At 42.7% G+C, this 27,402-nt stretch overlaps 1 protein-coding gene across 3 annotated transcripts in view; it reads left to right on the top strand.

The window, feature by feature from the left end:
- KDM4B (lysine demethylase 4B) overlaps positions 1-27,402 on the top strand; it is an 85,090-nt gene that overhangs the window by 40,725 nt on the left and 16,963 nt on the right. The window contains exons 8-13 of one of the 3 annotated variants that reach the window (XM_062015204.1): positions 519-656; positions 13,772-13,968; positions 14,416-14,448; positions 17,873-18,042; positions 22,629-23,107; positions 24,162-24,279. In XM_062015204.1, the coding sequence (XP_061871188.1) occupies positions 519-656; positions 13,772-13,968; positions 14,416-14,448; positions 17,873-18,042; positions 22,629-23,107; positions 24,162-24,279 (1,135 nt within the window). Of the gene's footprint in view, positions 1-518; positions 657-13,771; positions 13,969-14,415; positions 14,449-15,336; positions 15,687-17,872; positions 18,043-22,628; positions 23,108-24,161; positions 24,280-27,402 lie in introns of those variants that run through there. The other 2 variants (XR_009820421.1, XM_062015205.1) reach the window with 2 other exon arrangements.

The following is a 27,402-nucleotide window of genomic DNA, read 5'->3' as shown; positions in this document are numbered from 1 at the left end:
GTTGTTTTCATTTGACTTCAGTAGACAAATGGTGAGCTGTAATCTTGTTTGACAAATGGGAGTGAGACTGATAAATGTGAGTGAGGGAAATGAAGGATAGTCTATACTTTAGCAAGGCCTTGCAATGCAGAGTGCAGGTTAGGAGGGAAAGGCAGTTTCCTTGGCTCCATTAGCGTGGTGGTGGGGTGTTGACTTGGATTTGCCGTGAGCTGAAGTGGGCATGATCTAAAGATGTATTAATCTTCAGAATGCTGCAGCCTGAGACCCTTTTTGTAGCTGGAGCCTATGGATCTAAATAGTTCAGATCTTGCAAGCCCTTAATCCATCTTTTCTTAATAGAAACACTTCAGTATTTCTGCAGTTAACCAGAAATTGTTCTAGGTTTAGCCAAGAGTTGACACCAACTATTCTGCCAGCCTTCAAGTTGAGATTTGACCAGTGAATTGTTGTTGCTGATCTCTTTCCTCAAGCTTCTACATCAACTGATCTATGTGGTATCTCCTCCTTTTGTGTTTCAGATCACCCAGGAAGCTGGAGAGTTTATGATTACCTTTCCTTATGGTTACCATGCTGGCTTCAATCATGGCTTCAACTGTGCAGAATCCACCAACTTTGCCACGTTGCGATGGATTGACTATGGCAAAATGGCAACCCAAGTAAGTGTCTGTAGGGATGAAGGCTTACTCAAAGCCACTAGCTCATGAAATACAAAGGAATCTGAGTGGGGCACTTTCCCTTAAGAGCAAACTGGGAAGTGCTGTTACTTTGATGTCCTGTTTCGTTGGGCCACGTTGCTGATTTATGCCTCTTGGTAATTTGTGTCATTTAGAAGCAGAGTAATGGCTTCCTCAAATGTTAGAAGTCACACACACACCTTTGTGAAGGGGTTGTTTTGAGACTAGTAAGTTAGGATTAGTTTTCTGGTGCATCTAAACTGCATTTCACAGTGAAGAAGGTGACTGATGTAACTGAATACAATCCATTAGGTACACAGTGAAGGGGAAGGAAGAAGCTGGAAGTACTTCTAAGCTTTAATAAGAGTATGGTAATAACCTTGTGAAAATATCTGCATTTCTGTAATCTTTGCACTTGGTTAAATTTGAAGAGGAGAGTCATGCTGAAATGACTTGTGTAGCTGTTTCTCATTAGGGCATATTTCTTCTGACAGTCCTGGAGTCACTGGTGATTTTCATGACAGCACTCATACAGCATTCCTGTGTTTTCAGGTGTGAAGCCTAACTGACCAACAGAACTGATTCAATAGCAGCTGTGAATTTTTAAGTTGGGGATCAGTTCTACAAAGGTTTTGGGGAAAGGAGTGAGAGGCAGCAATTGAAATTTGCCTCAGATCTTCCTTGCCAGAGGCAGACCTCGGTTTCTCTCCAGAGTAGCATTTATAATGTCTCATTTCTTCTGCCAGCTCAGCTTGACTCTAATTTTTGTAATGCATTCTAATGCTATCTTCTGGACCAAACCAACTCTGCTCAGAACAGACTGCAAGTACATCTCTGTCTCAGCCTGGTGAGCAATGTAGTGAGGTCCATTTTTTTCTTTACAAAGGGTTATATTCTGAGAGTAGCAAAAGGTAGCTGATTCCTGTGGCATCGTTGTCTTCTCAGCCTTGGGATCCTGGGGTCCTTGCCAGTGCCCTCTTTAACCTTCCACTTTTTTGCTGTAATGCCCTCAGCCGTTTCTGAGCCAAGCTGAAGCTTTCTGCACAGAACTGTGCTCTGTAGCGATCAATGTTGTGTGTTAATCAGCCTGAGTGGCTGCTTTGTGACTAATGTGAGTCACTCTCTTGCTGCTGGAGGCTAGTGCTGTTTCTGGCACTGCAGGCTTCAAGGGATCATGTAGAATCACAGCAAAACCCCATGCTGTTTCTTTTAAATTTTCCTTTTAATAAGAGAATATCATTAACCCAACTAGAAAAGGAAGATGGTTTTGTCACCCCACAGGACCCTTTTTTCCTGCTTTTTCCCCCCTCTTTGGTATTCTACACCCTCCCTCAGCATCTGCAGGCAGGCAATCTTTGACTAGCCAGTGGCATAACAATCGATGTCTGAGAAGCTCATCCCATGGAAGGAAAGTTCATCTGCTCAGGTCTCTGAAAGGTGAAGTGTCTTACTTAATTTTTCAGTAGTATTCATCCCACAGTTTCAAGGACTCTGCTGTCAGCCAACAAATGTAACATCTGAGATCTCACCTTTTCTAAAATAAACAGACTTATTTAGCTTCTGAAACAACAGTGGTTGAACAGCATCTTGTGTTAGGCATGAAACAGAAAAGTGAACTATGCCATGAACTGTAAACTCTCACTGTGCCAGTGGGGTGACACCTCTAAACTGCTCTGGTAATGGCAACTGAAAGGATCCTTCCAACAGCAAAATGCTCACGATCAACAGTTACTTGTCCTCTCTGTCCCTCAGCAGTGTTCAAGTAGTGAACCCTGTGGCAGTACCTGTAATCTCTTCATATTACCAAGGCCATAATATTCATATTACCAAGGCCATAGAGCAGACCCTGTAGCAGTAATCGATGCCCCAAGGGCCTGCTGGAGGCTGGAGGGGGAGTCATGCCTTTGGATTTGTTCTGGAGTTAAAGGGATGGCAAGAAAAAAACTAGAACCCTTAGAGGCCTCAAATCAGTGTTAAAAGTGTCTTAAATTCAAAACCAATCAAACAAACTTGGCTTGGAAACGTTACAAATGGTGTTTGTCTGCTGTGCCCTTGTGTGCCAGGTTTATCTGTGACAAATGGTTGTGGTGTTACACCTCAGAAAATGGGGCTTATCGTGGAAATTCTGACAGACCCTTAACTACAGCAGTGCCAGCAGGCACCACTGTAATATTAAAAGCAATTTTGAGTTCAGCCATGTGTTCACAAACAAGTGACATTTGGGAAGTGCAGTTTTAGATTGAGCCTCCATGCTTACATTGTTAAGCAGCGTAGCATGAAATTACTGAACAAGCAGCATCGAGAGCTCTGAGCAAATCTAGGGAGAGAAAGTTGAAGTGTGGAAGGAGATGCCCAATTTATTGCCATTGCACTCGGTGACACTTGTCTGTCCAGAGATTTCCATTTCATATTGCCTAAAGCACACACTGCATACATGTTAATTAACTCTTCGCTACCTTGCTAGTGGGTTCCAGTTGAGGTAGGAGTGCTGTTAGTCTGTAAGGGCAAAAGGGTTGTTTAAGTATCATTTGAACTTAAAGAGGGACTTACTGAACTATCAGCTGCCTGTACATTTGAGCTGCCTGTACATTTGTGGAGAGAGATTTGGAGACACACACCCCCTGGAGTATGATTTTTGCTTAACTACTGCAGGTTTACTACATTGAAAACCCAACTTGTATTGATTATTTTTTCTCTTGGGCACAATTAGATTATCCTTCCCCCCACCTGAGCAGGGCTGGGTTGGGTTTTTTTCCTCCTCATATACTCATTGATAAAGTTGTTGAAAGCTCTGAGCTGTGTGGCACTCTGCAGGTACAAACCCTTACTGCACTGAAGCCACATGGCTGGAGAGTGATTCTTCTTTCCTCAGATGAGCAGTACATCTTGTCCTACCAGTACTCACCACACTGGTGACAAGGGAAGGTTCAAAATTAGTTCTCCTGGATGTTATCCTGGGGATGAAATTTAGATTCTTCTCTACTGACAGCAATACATGTCAATGGTGCAGTGGAAGAGAGAGCTCACAGAGCAAGGTAATGGCTCACCTCAGAGAGACATAGACAGAGCCCTGCTAATTGCCTGCCAGATGGGTGAAATGTTCTGCTAACCACAGCAGAACCTTGCCTAAGCTGTAAAAAATACATAACAACCAGAAGTTTAAAGATCAGCTTCTTAGACACTGGTTCTGCTCTAATTGTACAACAAGCATCAGCAGTAGCAAAGAAAAAGGGCAGTGGCTGCAGAGTTGTGTAGGAAACTAATGGTGGGTAAATGTGCTTGTGTCTGTGTGAACTTGTAACCAGGACGAACAGATGCTTGAAAATTCAAGTGCAAATTGGTTTGGTGAATGCCCAAGTGAATAAACTTTCTGTTCCTTTTGGTTCAGAGCTTTTTGAGAACCTAGTGGGAGGTTTTGGAGTCTCTTTGGGAACGGAGCCGTTGATGTGAAGAAACTGGAAGGGCATCTGTAATGTAACTAAGGTGTGAAGCTGGGTTTAGATGCAAGTTGTAGCATTTGCTGACAAGTAGCCTCTTAATATTGACTAAAACATCTTTATTAACTAAACAGAGGGCCAATGCACAGAAATAAGTTTGTCTCTTTGTCAGCATCAGATATCTGCTCTTTAGCATGCCCCAGGTTCAGGAGGACAATTTGAGAGCTGGTGGCTTTTGGCACGTGGGTTCACCACAAATGTTCAGCAGAACTCTCTACTTTCTCTCTAGGTTTTCCCTGTTCTTGTTTCAGCTTGTTAGTTATAGCAAACCTCTTAAGTCTCATTTGCTGATGCTTTTGCTAATTGCATGTGTAGCCTCAGTGCTGAGTGCTGGTATGTGACAGACAAAATTCATGTCATCTCTCATGATGTGTATGAGTCCTCAGGACTGATTGCTCTTTGTTGTTAGCAAATGTCAATCTCCTTAGATGCAGAGGAAGGGTATAACATTCTGCTTTACTTCATGTCTTTAATTATGTGGTGGAGTACCACTGGGAAATAGATGTCTTGCCTCCAGCTGGACATTGTGCCCAGAAGTGTAAGGATTAACAGCTCTTTAACTGTTATCCCATTTATTGTCAATGTAAATGTCTCCATCTGTCCTCAAGGATCCTTGATTTCCAGCTGACTTCTTTCCAGTCAAGGTGACTTTGAGGCCAACCACAGCTTTCCTCTTCCACTTAATCTGTGTGAAAAGCTGTAGTTGAACAGCACATCTGTCAGTTACTTGTCTAGGGATGGGAGAAAGACCTTCAGTTAATCCTGGGGCTCCCATGGATAATCCTGGTGTGCTGTCACTGGATCTTCCCAAAACGTGATGGGAATTCACGTCACCATTCAGGCTCTGAGCAGGGAGGGCTGTTTAGTAGCATAGATAGTCCTGTCTGACTAACATGAGTATCAGTCTACCACAGTGTACAAAGTAAGAGAAGATCCAGAAGAAAAGAGTTTAAAGGGGGTTTTACTAGTGTTGGAAATAGTGGCACACTGTTTCAGGAGTCAGCTGTGAACTGAACATGGTGCTTTAGACCTTAACATTACTGATTAAAGAATGCAGATGAGGAGGGGTGGGTTTATTTGTATGTATTATAGTTAATATTTACCTGCATAGGCTGAGCCTAGAAAACCAGGGAGAAGTATTTTCCTTTGCACTCTATAGTCAGAGTTCTTCAGTCATTTGTCTTCCATTAACTCTTTATCATGGTTTGTTGGTGGGTTTTGTTGGGTTTTTTCCTGTTTGGCTGTTGAAGAAGGCCTGGCCAATGCAAGGCAGTGAATAATCATTTTCATTCCTTAGCACTGTAGTTATTTTTCCTTTTTGTTTTGCTACATTAGCCTGCAGCTCCTCTCTGTGTTACTGATCTCATTTGCTTTGCTCCTGGAAGCTCCTGGATGAAATCACTAACAGACAGAGGGTCTTAAGAGCTGTATATTTGACTAAGCAATCCTTTAAACCTCAGCTGTTGTAGTAAAGTGCCCTTCCTGAAGTCAAGTGGCCTGGAAGTGTGCTGCTATTCAAAAAGATCCTTTCAGAGGGTTCAATTTTATAAGAAATTCAAGTGTACAACACAGGTTGGATTTTCTATTTCTTTTGCAAACTGGACTGGAAATAAGTGGATGGGAGGGAACAATTTCTTGCACTTTCCTTTATATTAATAGCAGACACTCTGGGATGAGAACATCTGTGTTACCATCAGTTGACATTTCCATACCTCCATTTTATCTCCTCGTTACTCCAGAGATAGTACTGGAATCATCTATCTCAATATAAAGTGGGGTCAAGTTGCCCTTTCTTCCCAAATCCCACATTCTGAACTAAGTAGCCTTCATTTCATCCTACACAGCATTCCTGCATGACCTTCACTCTGCTGCAGTTCAGTCCCACTCTGCTGCCCAGTGATTTCTTCTTCCAGAGAGATGCCTTTTGGATATCAGCCTCTGGTCTTACATAGCTTATTGCTGTAGAACCCTTCTCACAGGGTGTGGGTTTTGTTGTACAATGCTGGAGTAACAGATCTCAAATGGACATTTGGAGTGTTTGTGATCTTTAAGTCGCCTGGCTTGTAATTTTCTGTGTGAGACTGAAGTGTGCTTCTTGCTGCTCAGGTGTTAGCAGGGTTTCTCTTACAGAACATTTTCCTTCCATTGGAAAATAACACTCAGGAGGTTTTTGCAGAAGCTGTTTTGTAATACTGTGAAGCTGGTCTCAGAAATAAGGGAACTCAGAGTTGTATGTTTGCAGTACTTTGTGTATGTGCCTCGACTGCCTCTAATTAGACCTTTTAACCTTAAAATACTTCAGAAATCCCTGCTGTGGGAAATCATTTTTGCAGTTGATTTTTGTGGGACAGATTCAAAAGTTGCTGGTGTAAAAAAACCCCAATTTCCTGCCTTTTTTGGTGCCTTTTTTGGAGGTTTTGGTAAGCACCCCTAATCCCTTGATCTCCACAGAGGACTGAGTGCAATAAAGAGGAATTTTTACGGTGTATTTTATGCTGAGGTGGAAGGGAGACAGTTATTTTCCTGCAACTGTCTTGAAGCTTTGTTTTATCAGCTCTCTTCTGAAGTACTGATTGAGAGCTTGATTGTCACAGCTTTTGATAATGAAGGAAGAACATTTACACTTTGTATCAGCAGAAAAGGCAGTTTCCAGGATTTCAGGCCTTGGGATGCCTGGTTGGCCTGATGCCCATGGGGATGGAGGGGTGCTAAGCAGGTACCTGGCCTCTCCCTTTTGGATGTCCTGCCCTAATGAAGAGGCATCTGAGAGCCTTATTTTCAATCCACAATGTAATTGTAAATCATTCAGGACTCGATTCACAGCAACTGGAAGGTTTCTACCTCAGGGCAGGCAGCTGGGGCAGCGATGACTCCAGGCAGCTCACCTCCCTCTCTGCTCAGTGTTTGTCTCAGAGCACTGAACTGAGAAGGATCTCATTTGTTTTGGAACAGACCAGGCCTATTCATGCCACACAGCCTAATTCACTTTAATTACTGCAAGGTGTAAGGCACGCTGCTCTTGACTTTCTGAATACTTAGTAATGACTTTGCCAGCTCAGGGTGACTCTCCCAAGAAGCTGTGATGGAAGCTGACGGATCTCTGGGGTGGAAAACTGCTTGAAACCCGTGGAGTCCTGATGTTGCTGGCTTGACACAGTCTCCCCTTGTCTCTCTGCCTCGCTGACACTGTGATTTATAGTGTGAAGGCTGTGACGTGCTTTGTGGCCGCAGTAAATGGCAATGTGACGAATGTGCTCCCTTCAGCTTGTTTGTTCAGCTTCCCCGTCACACAGGAGTCCCTGATATAAAGTCTACCAGCCTCAATCATTCAGGTGTCAGAAGAGAGGCTTAAGGGTCATCTGGCTTTGGGGATGCTAGCATGGCAAGGCCATCAAAAATCCCTTTTCAAAGCTGCCTTAGCACTGTGCTTCCCTGTACAGCTGGTGTTGCCCCATTGGAATTGCTTCAGTGGGGGCATGGATGTGAAGAGGGAACAGCAGTCTTATGCTCTGCCTACAGATAAATAACTAAATAGTGCACCCTTTTCAAGAATTGCAGGGCTCTGAAAGGCAGTGTAAAAGTGCAAAGCAGCTGTGAATTGACAGTTAAACTTTCTCATCAGGTACTTTCCCTTTTTGATGTCCTCCACAGAAATTCCATCAGCGTGCTTCACCATTCTGCCTCTTCCCTTTGTGCTTGAAGAACACTTAAAAAATGAATCCCACTTTTTATTGTAATGCAGCAAGAGCTGATTGCTTATGAGCAGCCTCTTCTAATTTTTTTTGAAGCTCCCATTTTGCTTTATGATTTGTCTTCCCTGATAGCTGTGTGCTTCTCATTTCCTTCCAGCTTGGTTCCCTCGCGGCTCTTAGTTTCAGGGTTTTCATGGGGTGGCTCACAGCCATCAGCCATCACAGCACAGGCATCAGGATTCAGCTCTTGCTTCTGCTCACCAGAGTCTCTAATACATGCAGATGGGTCTAGATATTATTACAGGAGAAACAGAAACGCTTCATTTGGTGTGTGGTTTTCAGAGGGCTCTTGACTGCTGTTTCTGTTGGGATCGATGTACAGTGTCGTGCCTCCTTTATTTATATCTCAGCCTTCCTTTGATTCTAAGTTACAGCCTTTGGAGTTGCAAAAAAAATGTAGTTTGAGCTTCATATCCTTTTGAAAAATGTTACTGAAGAATGTTATTACCAGGAGAAAGAATTTCACAGTGTGCCAGAAACAAATCTGAGGTTCATATTCCACCAAGCACAATTATTCCTGTTTCTGTAAACTGCCTCTAGATCTTGGCTGTTGGACGTGGGATACAAAATGGTGGGTTTTACTACCTCATCTGTTGCTTTACAGGCATGTAAATACAGCCCAGCATTGCCTTTCAAAACAGAAATGAATAAAAAAAGCAGATGATCCAAGAGGGAGGGTAAAAGTTGAGTCACTTAGCAAGAATTGCCTGGTGTGTCACTTCAGAGCCGTAGATCTCTGCCAAGCCACGTCAGTTCATGCTGCTGCTCGCTGAATGCGTGAGCACAGGGTGCTGACCCTCAGGGACGTGCTTTCTGCCACCCTGAGTGCTTGCTGGTGCACTCACATTACCAACTGCACATCTGGATCTGGAAGAAATAATGCCTTGAGATAACCTCAGAGTGACGTTCACTGTAGGCTGTCTCATAACCACCAGATAAAAGTCTTGTTTTCTTTACCCCTTGTACTGGAATGAGTTTGTCAAAACAAAGGAACAGGTAGTTCATTGAATCCCCTTCTTGTGGTGCTGCTGAGAGCACTGAATTTCCTCTTGGGTTCTTTCAACCTTATCTGAGATACAACAACTCAGGTCTCCTCTGGGGTGATCCTCCCCCTCACCCCTCTGCTGTGGTTGCAGAGTGGGGACTGCCTATATTTGAGAGAGACTTGGGAGCACTCAGCACCCTTATTCTCCAGACTTATAGTAAAAGAGGCAGAAACTGCAAAATAGCTTTGCCCAAAACTTAACAATACTAATAAAAGCATCTCCATGTAACACATCAGCAGAAGCCCTTTGGCACAGGCTGGTGTTTTATTTGCCTAGAGTGAAGCACATCCCATAGAATTTCATATTGGATCTTAAACCAGAATCCTCCTACTACAAAGGGAGTGGAGAAGGTAAATCTGACTCCCCAGCTCACACTGGTTCCTACTTAGCCAGCTCATCTGCCTGCACAACGTTGTGGAAGGAAGTTAAGAAAGCACACAGGAGGACGTGTGCCCTGCAACCAGGGACCAGGGGGAGTCCTTGGAAAGCTTTGCCTAATTGTTTTGTTTATGAACCTCTGTAGAGGATTTCCAGTGGGTTTCCTAATGAACTGGTTTGTTATTGAGACTTATGGCAATGCTGATAATTGCACTAGAAACAGGGGGTCAAGACTCATCTTCTTTCCCACAAGGCTTTCAACCACCAACCATTAAGCACACAAACTGCATTTTAGGTTTTTCTCCCTTCTCCTCACACTTTTAACCCCCCATTTACTTACAGAATACCTGCCACTCAGATTTTAGGCATGTACTTGCCATTTGTGTGCCTTTGTTGCTTGGGAAACCTTGGCTAGCTGCAAGGCTGTCGCTGCAAAGGGATTGAGTGGAAAGGAAAGCAAACTGGAGCCCAGCCTAGTTTATTGTGCCATATTGTACAACTAGATCTCAAGTAACACATCTGTAACACCATAACAAAGAAGATGGTTGTTTAGGAGTATTATACTGGGAGGACTTTGTGTTTCTCTCAAAAGCTGGAACTATAAACCTCATCCTGGAAGTTTATGGACAGAGGCTTGGGAGTGTTGCCTGTGTTAGCAACGTGGCTTTGGGTGATGCACAAGGAGAGTTTCACAGCTGCCCTTTGGTTGTAACCATCTTTCTTTTCCCCAATCACTTGTTTTTAGGCTTCCTTGTGAAAAACTACATGCAAAAGCTTTAAGGAAAGATTTTGGTCTGGTGTTTAATGTGGGGTCATGGTAGCTGAAGTAACTTCCACTTGGAGTGTGATGGGTTTTCTTACATCTCTGTTAAGGCAAAGGGGGAGACTGGCTGGGTCATAAACAACTGTGCCCTGATTTCCATGAGAACCAGAGGTGCCAATTTCAACAGATCATTTTGATGACTCTGTGCAAAAGAGGGGTTGTTTTACATGAACTTTTGATATGTTATGGAACAGATGGGGTTCAGTTCAGTGTTAATAGCTGGGAAGTGAGGGAGAAACCCCTACCAAAAATGACACAGAGGTTGAACGAGGCTGCATTTGATTTTATTAGTTCAAGGAGACAGTCTTTTTATATGACTTACTTTATATAGACTTATTAGTGGGTTTACTTTTAAAAAATACTGCAAATAAGGTAACACTTACACAGTGTGTAGCCACAAATGCCCTGCTCTCAGCCCTTGGAGTTCCAATTGACTAGACAGAGTTCCTGGTGTGGTCAGATATTTTACCACAGTCTCCAACTTTGAGTAGCAGGTAATAAAATAGTAAGTAAAGGAAGAATATTGGTTTTCTGTGTTTGCAAAGTGCCATTTCCTTGTAATATTTTTGCATGTGTTTAGATTACAAGTTGCCTTTGTGTGTTCTTACACAGTATGGCTCATAAGGGCAGTAGCTTATGAAAAAGGAGAGAGGAGGCTCAGAAGAGCCTTCACGTGATGGAACGAGTGAAGTTCCTGCAGATTTGGTGAATATGGAGGCTCCTCTTGTTGCAGTTGTGGACCAGAGATCCTCTGTAACTGAAGGCAAAGAGGTAACCCTAGAACTGTTTTGATGCTTGTTGGGTTTTTTTCCATCCCCATTTTGAGGACTTGCAGTCAGTCCTTGGAGATCCCACTTAGGAATGATCTGACAGCCCTGCTGTTCCCCAGCACGTTGTTGTGGTGCTCTGGCTACCAACTGGGGAATGTCTCAGAAGAGATGAGAAGACATTTGATCAGATCTCAGAGTTCCTTACGTTTCTCCCCCAGCATTTTGACCTGACAGGCAAATCCTTCACGTGTCCATTCAGTCACGGTCTGCTCTTAAATCTTTCAGAGGTGTATTGGTTTGGAGGAGTTCTGTGAATACCTGAGCTGGGCCTTTGTGGTTCAGCTTGGGCTCACAATCAAGGAAACAAGGTTTTCTACCTGTCCTTAGTGGTGGTGTTGAAGTGTAGCCACATTGTTTGTTTCTATAGAGGTTAATAATGCTGATCAGTGAAAGTGTTGGAATCTGAGGGGGGGGAATGGAATAAGGAAGCATCTGTTGTGTAGAAGTTGGGATAAGGACAGACAGGTGAGGGGGTGTTGGCAGAGTATCTGTTACAAAACACATGCTTTTATGACCACAATTAAATACTTTGAAAGAAATAGGACTCTGTGTAGGAAGGAGAGGCAATAAGTGGAAATGGGTGACATTGACAGGGAAAGACAGGCTTGCTATTTTTGTTCTGCTCTAATGGATCAGACCAGGTAATTAATTGCAAAGGAAATTTCTTGCCCTTCTCTGCCCTCTGATCTCCCTCGTTCTCCTCCCTCTCCCACCTTCTCACACACATGCATGCACCCTTTTTGCAGTTGGGTTGGAAGCAGTTGCTGTATGCAGATGGGTCTGAGGGAAGGGGATGGAGAAACAGCCTGGTCATGATGGGAATGGGAATGTGACACAACTGCAGCGGCTGAGGAAATACAACTGTATGAGCTGCAAGAAGCCCCAAAGGAAAAGAGGCTTGGTAAATTATTCATGCTTGCTAGTGTGAAAGCAATAAAATTAAATTAAAACTGAAATATAAACATACATCATGTAAGATTTGTGTAAAGAGGGGAGCTGGGCTACTGCAGGCTCCTGGTGCTGGAGATTGCAGCCCACAGTCTGAACAGTGAACAGCATCCAGAGAGCTCACTCTGTGCTTTCTCAGTAGGAACCTGTGTGTACTTTACATTTCTGTGAGAGCTTTAAGCTGGCTGTGCTTGGAAACTGTACTGGAGACCTTTAGACCCTCTCCTTGACTCAGAATTTGCTCTGCTTGATTTGAAGGAGTTGACATTTGTGTGCTGCAGCGTGTTGGTTCCACGTTAGGATCAGAAAATGGGCTTTGTAAAGGCAGAGGAGGTCAATCTCCATAGCTCATTGGTGATGTGTGTGTGAGGTGCTCCTCTGTATTCCTCTTTGTAGCAGTCCACAGGTGCTTTTAAAATATCTTAAGGAAAAGTGATGGAAAATGTGCTCGATGTGAATCCTGTGAGCCAGTACTGATGGAGGTGCTGGTGAGAAGCTTCTGCCTGCCCAGGGATGTGAAGTATGGGCACCATCTGTGTTCCTGCTGTTCTTGGGCCAAATTGCATTTCCAGCTTTTCTGTCCCACACTACTTTTCATTAAATGAATTGAGTTTTCCTGTCCATAAATACCCCTTCCCACTCTGCACACTCAGGTTACTGCTGCTCTCCCGGTCAAAGCAGCAGAAGGAAGCCAAAGTGATCTTTGCAAAATGAAAAGCAGGAGTTGGGAGGGAGGTGGGAGAGCTGAGCACTGTATGGAAAGACTCTCTTCTCTCTCTCTCAGTGGCTTCTTGACTGTGGGCATAAATCTTTCAATAATGGTGGTGAAGATATAAGGAGAAAGGGCAGAAACAAGTTTAATTTCATGTATTTCTGCTAGGAGAAAGGACAGAACAGTGTTGAAAAGGTGTGGAAGAGGGATAAACAAAATGTCCTGCAAAGTGGCTGTAATTCTTTTGAGTTGTATGTTTATAAAGACCAGATACTCATTCAGTCTGGAGTCTGTCCTGGGTGAGAATCCCTTTGCTAGGCTTAGTCTGTTAATCCTGTGCTCCTTCATAGCAAACAGATACCCAAGTGAAACCTCCTGCAAGCAGTCCATGTGCAGACTTGTACAATGGCAATGGTGTCATTCCAGAGGCTCATTTCAATGAGCATATGCTACTTGAAATGACTAATGCATGTTTGCTTTGACTCAGGCAGATGTGGTTTAGATGCAGGATGTAGCTACTGTTGTAGCCTTTTTCATTTCTTTACTGTGAAGGATTTGTGTGCAACATTGTGATGTGTAATTATGAAGTTTAACTGCTTTGTTCACTTGGTTACTCTTTTGTTCCTTTAAAGTTGGGTTTTTTCCAGTTATGAAGTGATATTAATAATCTCTTTTCATCCTGAGGAGCTCTGCAAGAGACTGGCTAATGGAGGGAACAGAGGTTTGAGGTCAGACTCAGACCTGGTCAACATTGGCCAAAGCTATTACTGTCTAATAACTGTAAGATAGTTGTATACAGGGTGTCAGCCATCAGAGAGTTTTAGCTTCATTGGTGGGCTTAGAGGAAGAAGATGATTCTTGGGAGCAGAGTCCTCAACTACCCTGTGAGAGTGTGGCAGCTTGAGCTGTCTGTGCTTTTGCTTTCCATGAAGCTGAAACACCCTCCTGTACATCAGTGTGACTCCTGGCATTGAGCCACTCTAGTAACCCACTGTAGGCTTTACAGACAGAATGGGTAGAGTGTCAGTTTGTCCCTGGAGAGTTTGTCCCAGGCTCAGTTGACAGGAAAAGCCAATGTTCCTCTGACCTGATGTCTGGATATCTCTTGCAGTGCACTTGCCGCAAAGACATGGTGAAGATTTCCATGGATGTCTTCGTGAGGATTCTGCAACCAGAACGATACGATTTATGGAAACAAGGAAAAGACAGTGCTGTCCTGGACCACATGAAACCCACAGCTCTGACTAGCCCAGAACTAGATGCCTGGAATGAGACGAAGGCAGAGTTGAAGACTAAATTGCTTCGCAGGTATAAAGAGCAAGAAAGAAAAAGGTTGTGTCTGAGCACTGTGTTTGCTTTGGATTGAGAAGATTTCAAATGCTGGAATTCTCAGTTTGGGATTGTTCAGACTCTTTTAATTCCTCCTGTAGTTTGTCTTGGGTAACAAAGTCGTTTACTGTTCTGTTTCTTTGAAATGTTTTCAGCAAGTAGGATGCTCTGTGCCTCCTCACGTCTCCGCTCTTATCCTGGTAGACAAAAAATCTATAGTAACCATTTATAGCTTCACTTATCAGAGAGCAGGAGGGAAAAAGAAAAGCCATCGATTGCAAAAGGGATTTTATGCATGCCTTTCTGTGCTTCCTTTGATCTCTCTATTCATTTTCTACAAGTTTGTGGGGTTTTATTTGTGTTACAGCATGCTTGAATGGAAAATTTGGCATGCTAACCTTTTACTGTTGGAATCTTGCCTTATAGGATAGGAGATGAGGAAGAGGACAACAAACACCGGTATGTGACTTCCCTCATCAACTTAACTCCATTCTTTTTCCTGTCAAGTTTCTTAAAACAGTAACTCTGAAAGTATTTTCCTTTTCCACTTTAGTTTTTTCATGTCTGCTTCCTTGAAAGGGTGCAAAAAACTCTGGGTGTTGAGGCTTCATCTTGGGTTTGGGTAGTTCCCTGAGATCTCCTCTTGTGCTGTTGGAGAACCTCAGCTCTCTCGTGCCTGTTCTGGTTTCCTATTCTTGAGGCTGCAGTTAATCTGTGGAATAAATAGCAATGTGCAGTGATGAACTGGTTGTGGATAAAGCTTAACTGATCACTCAAGCAGATAGTTAAAATGCTGCTGCTGTTTCAGTGCAATTGAACCAGAGTGCTTTAGATGTGGGCTGCTGATGGGAGAACTTCTTCCTCCTCATCAAGCTTGCTTGAAGAATGAGATTCTATTCTAGGAACTTGAATTGTCATAGGGCTTTAAGGTACTCAGATGCAAAGTGTGTGCTCTTCTCTATACTCCCTTACCCTTCTGTTTTACATCATTCTCATTCCTGCCCTGCCTGTTAGCCAGAGTGCCTGCAGTGTAGCACACAAACTTCTTTCTGCCCTTCTTTCTGGTGCTGAGTGTTGTCAGTCTCTGGAAATTGTTCTGCTTCATCCAGATTTAAGATTCTGCTTTTAATTTCAGTTCCAATTTCATTTCTTTGAAATGCAGGGGAAAAAAAAAACCCCTTTAAGTAGCCTTTCTGGGGCCACGTTTGATAAGGACTTTGAGTAACAGTTTAAACAGTATTGGCCTAATAATTTGGTGATAGCTGATTTGTTCAGGCATTCTAGCAGAGAAAAAGACAACATGCTAGTAAGAGTCTCTCTCTAACACTGATGTTTATTGTCTTCCAGGAGTTTTCAGTCACTCAGTGTTGTTTTGGACTAGTGGTCCTGTGTCTCACCTTATCTGTGTGAAATGAGTTGTCCTATTAAGTGCTGAAATCACAAGGAAAATGTCTTCCCCACTAAATCCATGCTCCAAAAGACATCATAAATACGACATCTGGCAGATAACTGACCTCTGCAACGTTGCTCCACTTCAGAGGTTATCTTCCTTAATGTTTTCAGCTGTTCCATCCATAGTGAGCTTCAGGAGACACAGTGTAGTCTCAGAGTCAGAAGTTGCTGATTGATGCTCTGTTTTCAATGATTGTCTGAGCTGCAGTGGGTCCCTGGATCTATTTCTTCCACATCTGGAAATTGTGAGTCTCTTTACTGCCTATGGCTGTTCAGGGTTCCTTTAGATATATGTGTTGTTTGCACAGTGTAAGGTACTATATGAACACCAAGGATTATTTTCCCTCTTTGAGCTTAGCAGAGAAGCCTGTCTCTTAACCTGAGCCTCTTGCAAAAGCTCCTGGTATTTTTTCCCCTTATCTGTTCATTGTTTCCTAGATTATTTTGGTATTATCCTGAAGCAGTTTTGAAGCTGTTGAATGCTGCTTAGCAGTAGTCTCTCTGCTATGCTTATGTTGTGGGAAGACATCATTTCCCTTGAAAACTGACTTTTCTCAGCAGGATGGACTTTGCTGGAAGAGTGGGATTCACCTCTGACCAAACCCCTTCACAGTTGTTTCGACTTTAATTAAAGTCACTTTGTGGTCTGTTCTTCAAAGAGTAAAAATGCTGCTTTTTTGCCATCTCTCTTGGTAAATTTAGCTTTTAAACCCTGCAGAGAGAGCTGTTATTTCTTCTCTAAGGTCCTTCATACTTAGTTACCTTGAAAAAACTCAACTTTGTTTACTTGATGGCTTCAGTGAGAGGCTGTTTTCATCTAGTCCACAAAAAGGCCATTTCTGGTATGCGAATTATGTCAGCTACAGAACATCTTCACTTAGGGAATGTACAGCCTTCAACTTGCAGTTCTGGAAGTACACTTTCTTTAAATGATGTGCTTTCTACCTCTCTTCATTTTTCCACAACTGCAGAGGGAGAAAAGCACTGCAAAAAGATCTTTATTCTTTTAATCTACTGTGAGTATAAAGCTTTCTGATATAATTTTTGCCTGACATTTCTACACCACAGGAATAAAACACACACACTTCACTATAAATAGCATGCAACATTGATTCTACTCCAATGCTTTCTTCACCACCTATAGAAAGTTCCAGCTACAGTGGCTAAGTCTTACACGTTTACCTTCTCCCACCTTGCTTTTCTCCTGTGGGGAAGGTGGTTGTGTACTTAGAATATGGGTGAAGAAAGAGTTGATCCTTCTGGGTTCAGCTGTGTGTTCCTGCTAATGAATGTCTTGCAGGTGTGAAGTTAACATCTATACTTGGAGGGCTACCATCTGCTTAGAGTCTAGCAATTATAAATGACTGTGCATATGCATCAGCTTTCTTTTATATTAATCATTCCTCTCAGGGTGAAGTTTTTTTTCTTCCTTCTTTGTTGGTTACCTGATTAAGGGCTCTTAACTCCATTTTACTCCAAATCTAATTATCAGCTGAGTTTCTGAGCTCTTGAGGATGGGAGGCTGAATTTCAGCTTGTCAGGCTTGGGCTGGTGAATGCAGGCTGCTTGCATTTGACAGTTTGTTACATGAGGGTGGATGCAAAGCCATATGAAAGGTGCTGCTTTCGAAATAAACCAAAAAGGTGTCTACATGCTAAAAATGGTGTAAAAAACCCTCTAAATCAGTCTTTTCTGAAAGAGAGGGTTTGTTAGACATAAACCCAGCTCAGAAGCTGCTATTTGATGCATCCTGTGCTGGGTCTGGCTGGGCTGGAGTTCACTTTCTTCAGAAGGAACAGCATTGCTGTTGGCTTGTTAGTATTCATCTGATCATTTTCATGTACACTTTCTTAGTTAAGACTTCATGACAGGCCTTAGACCCTGTGAATTACACTGCTGAAAAGTCATGGTCTACCCATTGATTATGCTATTACTCATTAGACTGTGTTTTTAGAGACTGGCACTGCTGGGTAACGTTTCAGAGGTGGAAGATGACGTTTTGCAGGCTTCCAGTGGTTTGCCAAAGGGAAACACGTACAGAATGAACAGAAATTATGGGATGGAGGCAGGGGATGAAAGAAAGATTTATAATAAGTTTACATCTATATTTTGAAATGCAAGCAAAGTAGATTTAAAACACAATTAAAATCATTTCAGCTGCAACTCGTGAGCTTTACATTAGCAATGGTGGGGAAAAGCTCCTCAAGAAACCCTGACAATTAATGGCTGCTCTGAATGGATCTTAACATTATGCAAGGTTCATCTGCTTCCTTTCAGATATCTGTTCTGCCCTGTAGCTATTGTTAGCTACCTTGTGTTTTCTCTCCAAAGGGGATCATTTTGTTTTGTATTCAGCTTTTTTTTAAGTCAGAGATGGTTTTATATATCGAAGGCTGTTCTTTTATGTCAAATCACACTTCTGTACTTCTAGGTCTCACAGAAAAAGAAGTCAACCCAGAAGACACAAAACAGAGGATCAGAAGTCTCTTGGGGATGTCATGGCTATTGAAACTTCTTTGGAAGATGTGAAAGTAAAAGAGGAACTGAAAAGAGGGCCAGATCTAGAGGAAGAGGAGAGAGGCAAAGTGATTGAGGGAGAAGGTGAGGGCCCTGCTCCCTGATGGCAGATCACTCCAGTGAAGAACTGGGGCAAGCTATCTCTCTGAAACACATTTGTAAATAACTTGTCTGCTGCTGTTTATTTCTGTTGAAATATCAGTGGAGTCTTTCCCAATATTAAATCTATGTTCACTGAAATACAGCATCATTTACAACAGCAATTGATTTTCCCCCTCTCTTTAAGGATTCAGTCCAAATAGCTTTCTTGGCAGAGCTTGAAATTTCTGCTCAAACTATAACAGGTTTGTAAAAATATATATTAGGGGAGGAATATTTTTAAATATTTCATAGAGAAACAAATAGATATATATGTTGTGTCCTACTCTGAAAAGGAATGATTTGTGCACTCCCTTGGGCAATTAATCTTCCCCCTTTCGCTCCCTTCCTCCATATTTCTTACAGAGGCTGGGAATAAAGTCAGCATTAGGTTGTGTGCCCTCTCTCTGAGGCACTTTTGAACATTTAATAAATGCTGGTGAATTCATTTTTATATATATATTATGTGTATATTTATATATTATTTGTATATTTGTATCTATTATTTGTATATTTATACCTATTATTTGTATATTTATACCTATTATATCTATTATTTGGAGCAAACTCATACTGCAAACTGTGTAGAGAACCTTCACAATGATCTTAAAGGAAATGTGTGGAAGCCCTGGGAATAGTATTGAGGTCTTTGTTCAATTCCAGAGTCTCTTAGCTAGTGTGTATTTTCTTTTCATGGAAAATAAGGAGTTGTACAAAGAGTCATTGTACAAAGCAGGAGTAGCACAGTGCAGATAGTTAATTTCTATTGCCCTGAGCTTGAAAGTATCAGCAGTGTGTTAAATTGTATGCTCTTAGCTCCTGTACAAGTTTAACAGTTGATGCTTGTAATAAATGGCCTGAAAACACTGATATCCCTTCAGAGACAAGAGATAAGTGACAAGGACAGATCCAAGATCCTTAGAACGGCAGAGGAACAATAAAGACTGTTCTAGCTGAATAAGTTCCAAATCATACTCTTAGACTACATGTTAAGAGCTCTTTAGCTGTTAGCACAGGAGGGAAACACTTATTTTCAGCACCATTGCAGGAAGTGTCACTGTAACTGGAGTATTTACTTTATGGTTTCTGAGGGGCCTAGTGCTCAGCGTGGCTCTTAGCAAATATACAAGGTTCTTAATGCAGTATAGCAGCTAAATACCAGTGAGTTCTCTAGTTTTTGACATCCCACTGACTGCATTAACTCTCACAAGTGTCTTAGAGTTTCATCTTGAGGAAAAAAACCCCAAAAATGTGTTTGGATTGCTCTGCCCATGGCAATTTAGCTCTTCCACCCCCCCCGGCCATCACTTCCTTTTGCTATTCCTCTGGTGTTAATTTGGCCTGATTTTCTACTTATACCAGAAAAAGATGACTTTGAGAAGGAGGAAGAATGAGATTTCAGAATAATCATTGGTAATTTCAAAGCCAGATCTTATGCTTCACGTCGGTTATTTGGATTTAATATGAATAGCTTGAGGTTTTCAGCATTTCTGACCCAGAATACCTCGAGGTGTTTTCTTTTGGTTTTTATGACTCAGCTTTGTATTCATAATTTATTATGTTGCTGTTAATGCATTTAGAATTCTTAACAGATTGTCTTGGGACTTGAAATTAAAATGAGAGAGACTCTTTAAGCTCTGCTCTTCCCTGGGTGTGCTGAGCAGCATAAATCCATCCTGTGAGTCAGCAGGTGCTACCTGCGGTGCTGTGCCTGTTCCGAGTCCTCCAGACTTGGGCTACAATCCTTATATCTTACAAGATTCTTCTTTTTTTATAATGTGAGAAAAAGTAATGAGATGCCTAGCTGCAAAAAAAAATAGTTGTGTGTTATTTCCCAGCACATTTCATTGAATGGCATTCCCACATATCCTTTGGAGTGTTGTAGTTGTAAACCAAGCACATATTTACGTGAAGCAGTAGTGTGATCGAGATGCCAGTAAACCAGAACTGAAAACTTTGCTGCTGCTACTTGTATATTACAGCAAATTGGCTCATAACTGATTTTTAGAAGACTATTTGCTACGTGAGGGTTTTGCTTTAGGTCTCCTGGTGATTTTTCTCCGGTGTTGCCTAAGTTGTCAATGGCATTAAGAGATGAGACTGTTCAACGGGATGGGAGGATTATCGTGAAACAATGTCAGAGCACAAGAGTTTGTCTTGGAAACCTTCTGGACTTTTCTAGCATCATGTGTAAAAGAAAAAATAGAGGCTTTTCAGAAGCCTGCCAACAGTTGCTGTGGCCATTTAGATATTTATAGCACGTGTAGTATGAAGTTCTGATAACAACTGGGCAGACACAACCCCTAGAAGCAAGGAGAAGGTGTTTTTCTCCCACTCTTTGCTTTCTGCCCTTGTATCAGTCATGTTTGCATACTCTGTTAGCATAGATGATGAAGAGGATATAAATGTTGGGAGTGGAGGGATTGCTATTGGGTAGTATTCTCCTCTAGAAGTAAGGAATGTAAACTTGGTGTTCAGGAGGAACTTTGGCATGACAATTTATCTACAGCAGTTTCCTATGTGGATTGAAGACTCTTGAGTGCCACTACTAACAGAAATACAGACACCTTGAAGGATGCAGTGCTGTATTAGAGGGATGTACTAGTAAAGCTCTCCTGCTTTCTCCTGTGTTCAGCTCTATTTTACCTCTGTGCTTACGCTTTCTGCTACATTAGTGGGTTTCATTTGCAGTTTCTTTTTGAGTTGTTGACAGTACAAATTATTTCAGGTTGTGGCTATGTGGCTGGGGCTGGAGTCCATTTCTCTGCCCAGCACTAGGAGATACAGCTCTCAAGGATGAAGTCCATACTCTTGTATAATCTCATTGCCCAGAGCTGTGGTGTAGGGCCCTATGTAAGTGCTTTGATTTCCCCACTAACATCCCTTCCTCTCAAAGACATTGTATTACCTGTAACTTCATTGAACCCTGTATAGCATTTCAAATTATCTCCAGACAAGCAAGTCCATTCCTACCATATTGATTTATGCATAAAGATCCCTTTCCTTTCTAGACCTGCATATGATAGCCAGATAGGGACTTTGAATTTTATCACATGTTTTCCTGGCTCCTGTTTTTGTAGATTCGCTTGCAAACGAGTTTGTCTTAATGCAAAAACTTTTAAACAAAGTTCTACATGCCAGCTGCTGTCAAATTGCCCATTTAGAAGTCAATAAAGCTGCTGAATGGCATTTGTTTTGTTGTTGGATAGAGAATTCTCCGAGTGTATAGAGAGTAAATATGATCTGGTTTTGTGCAACTGGGGAAAAATCCAATTTGCCTTTCATTCAATATGTTTGTTTCTCTGAGGAAATTCAATACTCCTCTCTCTGTGATAGAACAAACGAGTTTATCTGAGGGACTGCCTACACAAGTACAACAATAACTATTTGTGCTAGACGTGTTCCTATTTTTATGAATTAGTGTAAATGAAGTCATCAGAGCAGTCTTCTGGGAAATACCCAGGCTGAGGTTCCCCTGGAAGATTTCAGCAGGGATTTCAGCAATTGATCTTATTGTGAGATCATTCTCCTTCTCTTTTCAAACCTTTCCTCCTGCAGATACCTCACTTCTGTGTGATGGTTTATCTGATTTTTCTGTTTACTAAGTTTGGTTGGTCAGCTTTGGCCTAGTCCTTAATGGAGGAGTCTGAGTAGACTGGGATTGGTGAAGCATTATTAGGGTGAATAGTCTCTGGCTTTTGTTGTCATCAGCCCTTCTTCTCACCCTGTTAGTTGGAAAATGACCTTTTGCAAGCAGAGTCTAGTCGTGGCATCTGCAGGTGAAAACCAGTCTCTCATGAAATAAATTGACTGCTGGCACCTATCTGTGGAGCATCTGTTATTTACTTGCCTTTAAAGTGAACTGATAACTTCATTCATGAAGAGAGCAAAGAGTTGGGTGAAGGGAACATAAATCATTTTAGATGGAATAAGTCAAGATGTGAAGGCACCTTTTGTCCTCACCTGGAGACACTCATTCAGTGGCCAGTAGGAATTTTAATTACTGCTGTAAACTCAAGAGTGTGTGGGTCCTGTAACAGAGTTATATTGGGAAGATAGGTGGGGTAGACTTTTATGGGTCATTAATGCCTCTGGGAAATACACTGACAAGTGTTCAACAAGTGTTTTTTGTTGTCATGGCCATGTAAGAGACCTGCTGTGCTATGCAGATAAGATGAATGACAGTAAGCCAGGAGACACAAGGACAAGTGGAGTGAGTGTTTGGAAAGGATATCTCAGTAACCAGCACTGCCATGGTGTCTCTCATAGGCTTCTTTCAATGCTGGACTTGATTTATGCTTTAAAAGACATCCTTTTGAGAGGCCTTGTAGTAGAAATCTTTTGCCAATAATGATTCAGATATCTTTGTTCAGTTCTTCATTTCCTAAGGCTGGTGAATGCATTGACACCCAGCAGTGCTCAGATAAGAGCTATGCATGCAAACAGAGGGAGCAATAAATGAGGGGGCCCGGAGGTCAGGGCAAATGAGGGATACAGAATGAAGCTAAATGTTGCCTATTGTCTTGAAACAGGTGACTGCAAAGTAAAGGCCCGTCCTCCAAAGGTAAAAGGTGAGAGGAAGAGGAAGCACCTATTCCACCAACATCAGCACCATCTGCAGGCAGCTCAGCCTCCTCTGCCCCAGCCTCCGCCAGCGCCGCAGCCAGCAGAGGGTGAGACACCAGCAGCACGGCCACCAGTGCCCCCAGCAGCACCCACATCATCCACAGCAGACAAGAGCTTTCCCCCAGCTCCCCTGAACATTATCCAACCCTCGGAGGCAGCAGCTGAGGAAGATGACTTCAAACCTCGGCCGATCATTCCCATGCTTTACGTGGTTCCACGGACCAAAAAGGTGGTGTTTGACAAGGAGCGCATGTCCTGCCAGCAGGCCTTCGAGGAGTTTGCCACGCAAAAGGGTCCAAGTTGGCGTGAGCAGACTGTCCCTCTGGAAATCCCAGTGAAGGAGGAGGAGAATACAGAAGCAGAGAATACAGAAGTCACCTCAGAGGTCAGTGATGTACAGATATGCATGAGTAAGGAGGTGGCTGTAAGATTTGCTAGCTTGAAGCAACAAGTTGAGCACCAAAGTTGGAATGGGAGGAGTCATAGAATCATGCAATGGTGGGGGTTGGAGGAATCATAGAATCATAGAATGATGGGGGTTGGAAGGGACCTTTAGAGATCATCTAGTCCAACCCCCCTGCAGAAACAGGTCCCACCTAGATCAGGTCACACAGGAACGTGTCCAGTTCGTCTTGAGAAGAAGACCCCACACCCTCTGTGGGCAGCCTGTGCCAGGACTCCACAGCAAAGTTTTTCCTTGTGTTTAAGTGGAACTTCTTGTGTTCCAGTTTATGTCCATTACCCCTTGTCCTGTAGCTGGACACAGCCTCCAGTGGAGGAGTGTCATGTTGGTGAGGCAGTGCTTTTACAGGGCTGCAGATTGGAGAGGAAAATACCACTGTGCTATACTGGGCTGCCATACCTTTGCCTCTGCTCTGTCCCCTGTAATGTGGAATGTACTTGGATTTCATTCTTAACTGCTGCTTGCATTCATGTTTGTGAACCAAAGCACGTGGTACTGGTGCACAGTAGCTCCCATGCAGTGCTCTCATGTTGGCTGGCACATGGGGCAGTGGCTACAGTACAATATAAGTATGTTTGCCATGGAGATACACTGGGATGTTGCAGTCAAACGTTTCTCCATCCTGGGTGCCTTGTACATAAGTTTTGTGCTGGAGTTCCTCGCTGTTTAGAGGATTTACCAGACTTCTCATAAGCTGATGGCATGGGCAGACTTGAAGCCATTCTGAGGCTGTTCTGAGTTAAAGAAAATACTATAGTTTTGCCTTTACCTGACATCCTAAGAGACAGCATTGGCTCATCTGCTGCAGTGATGGCTTGGGAGGCTTTACTGATTGCAGCCAAAAGGCAGTGAAAAGTGTGCTGTGTAGACTCAAGAACTCTTTATGACCAGGATTCTGTCTCTGTTGTCCTATGCTCTCCCTTGCTTGCCCAAGACATTTTGGGGTTCCCATCTGGCTGCTTCTGGTTTGTTACAGACTTCTGCTTTTTCAAAAATGAAGATGGAGATCAAGAAGAGTCGTCGTCACCCTCTGGGCAAACCCCCAACCCGCTCCCCTCTGTCCGTGGTGAAGCAGGAGACCTCCAGTGATGAGGGTGAGTGCAATAGCTCTGAGAATGCTTGCTATGTCTTGTCTCACCTGAAACATTGCCCAAGCCTTTAGCCTAACTGAATGGCCTAAAACTTTGTGTTACATTTAACTGGTAGAAAACGCACTGTGTTCCCATTTTGTTAACCCAGCTGGAAGCAAACTCCATCTGTGGGAAGTGTCCCTGCTCACCTCCCACTCCTTTTTTTTTTTCCTCTCAAGAAAAATACTTTGCTGGCTGCAGAATGAAGCAGAGTTTTGGGCAAGGGGAAAAAGAGTTCACAGAAAACAGCATCTTAAAGTAAAAGCTTCATCTTGGCTATTGCGTGGAAATGAGCTCTGTCACCTCCGAGGGAGGTGGGGGTTGGGTCTGCTGTTGTGTGCTCAGGGAAAGCTCAGTTCTAACTCAATTCTGGTTGGCTTTTTAGTTCAGATGAATGGTGGAGTCCCAACTTTTCTTGGCAGATCAAGAAATGAGAATTAGACAGTCTCTCAGTGCTTAACTGTACATCACTGATCTGTCTTTTCCCACATTCCAGACCCTGTGAATGCCATAAGAGTCTAGACCCAAAACGAGAGAAAAAGGTTCTTATCTCTTACTTCTGTTGTGTGATAATAATTTACCACTTCTGGGTCTTGCTCACATTATAAAGTACTCAGAATACAGAAAAGTCCACAGTTAAGAAGCTTTTGCATGCTGGGGAAGGTACCTGAAGGTGTAGCTGTCAGTCCTTGCTTTTAAAGTACTTTCAACTTGATATTCCAAGGGACAGCTTTCCCCTTCAGAGATACATCCATTGATTTTAGAGAAGCTTGGTGTAAGAGGGGATATTCTGTGTGTCCATAGCTCCATTTCCCTCCCAAGGATGATGCATTTGATTTCTTGCATATGTATAATGTTGAAGTAATGAAAATTAGTTGAGACTAGTTATCTTGTTTGGTGTGAGACCTTGCAACAAACTTTGTGCTGAAGGATCCTCATTACACAGCTTCTTTTCACTGTGTTGGGTTGTTGGATGGTGTTTGGGGACATGAGGAGCAACTTTCAGTGAAAACAGGCCTTTCTTGGGGACTGATTTACAGCAGTGTTGGGCAAAATCTGATCAAACAGATTCTTCTCTTCCCTGCTAGGGAATAGAAGCAGCTCTTTGCACTGCTTATTTTTTGTCAGGGCTGGTGTATAAGGATGATTTGGAGGCTGCAGTGAGGAAGTGAGCATGTAAATTAAGGGAATACATATGCTACACTAAGTTTCAGTTGAGACAAACTGTCAGTCTTTTCTGCTGGTGTATAACTTACTTGAGATGCAGGACCCATCCTGAAGGGTGTGTGTCACCTGGCCTCCATCCTGATAACATAAACCAGTCATTTCCTTTTTTCTCTGTCTGTCATTCTGGATTATGATGCTGGTTCCATTGATTTCACTGGTATCACAAATCCTTGCCTGTCTCCTGGTGGGCCTTGACTAAAACATGGAGAGACATGTGGGTTGTTTTTGACCTGGTGTCTTACAGGGTGGTTAAAAGTGCTTGATTCCTTCCAAAGGTGAGGGTCAGGCGTCTTGAAAGTGTCAGTCTGCACACCTAAGGTCAAAGTGTTGTCTGTGCCTTATGGGAGGTGTTGGACACATCAGTGAATGCTGTAAATATGTCCCTGTCAGTGTATTTTGTTCTGAGGATCGGCTCTGATACAGGCTGAACTGGCACCCAGCTCCTGGCATGAACCAAGTGCCTTCCTCTAGGAAGGAAAGCCAAACTCACCCATGGGCAAGGCTGTTCTGTTTGTCTCACTTGGCAACAGAACCCTCTGCAGGGTTGTGGAAAAGGCTTTGGTATTAGCAATTCCTGTTAGCCTTTGAGCACCAAGATAAAAATACAGCAAGAAAGACACTTTTTAGAAAATAACCTTCATTTGAAGTGTGACAGATGCACAGACAACATTCCTCATCTGAAGAAAGAGATTGGTTAATTAAACATAATGAGATTTCACATCTTGTCTGGCAAATAGATTAGTTGGGGGGAATATTTAAACTCTGAGATGTAAACTTAGCCATTAGTGGTTTACTCCATGTTCCATTTATCCTTCCTGGTAAGCTAAGAGTCTGAAAAATCTTATAAGGGAGGTAGAAATGTGGAGGAGACTTGGACTTGTTGAGAGCAGAACATTAACTCTGCATTTCCAGTAATTAACAGTAAAGCAGAGAACAATTTGGTTTAATGTGCTGAGCTCTGGGGATAATGGTTCCACTAAGATGTTTTTGAGTTCCCCTGGCCAATCCTTCTGGAAACTTTGCAGATTGACAATGCAATGAGTATTTACACTTAGTCTTGCATGGAGAATTTCTTTAACACTTAGAGTGACTCTCAAAATTGTTTTAATAAGGAATGGTGAGAATCTTGGACCTTCAAACTGACACAAATGGATTCTGTGGTGGTTTAATCATCAAATGCCAAGGGCCTGTTAAAGGGTTTGTAAAAACAGATAATTAGCAAACTAATTAGCAGGAGCAGTACCTATCAGAGCTCTGGCAGAAGAAGAGGTGGTGGTGAATGCAAATTGAAGGCTTAGTGGTGTGCACTTGATGGAAGTAGCTGTGAAGCAGCTGCAGAGAAGTGAAATGGAAACTTGAACCCTGGATTTGTCACAGCCAAGATTTGTGTTCACAGAAAGAGGTACAGGATGCACTTGGGGAGAGGTGAAACAACCTGCTGCTGACTGGAACTGGGAGCTGGTCTGACCAGCCTGAACTGATGCAGGTCATCCAGTGGAGAAGGGAAAGAGAGGTTTCCTTTTGCTTGCACCGTGCAGTTTGAACCTGGCTTCATGAAAACGATGTTGGAGGTTTCCACAGCTAGAAAGTGGAGAGAGTCAGGAAGGCAGCACATCTAGATTTACTTCCTCCATCCCCATGGCCACTTCCATTAGGTCATTGGTCTCTATGTTGTCTCTCCTACCCATGAAGTGGAGATTATCTGCATCTGAGGCATACATATGTGCAGAACCAGGGATGAGTTGAATGTCCTCATTTATTGAACTCCTTGTGTTGCTGAACCTTTACCTGTTTACCCCTACCTTGCTGGTGTTGCCTGTGCTGTCTGTTGACTGTTTTGTCTCTATTAATATCCATTGT

Source organism: Colius striatus, chromosome 25 (assembly GCF_028858725.1).
Source record: "Colius striatus isolate bColStr4 chromosome 25, bColStr4.1.hap1, whole genome shotgun sequence".
In the NCBI taxonomy this organism is placed as follows: domain Eukaryota; kingdom Metazoa; phylum Chordata; class Aves; order Coliiformes; family Coliidae; genus Colius; species Colius striatus.
Note: the sequence above shows the minus strand (reverse complement) of the source record. Positions and strands in the feature narration are given on the sequence as shown.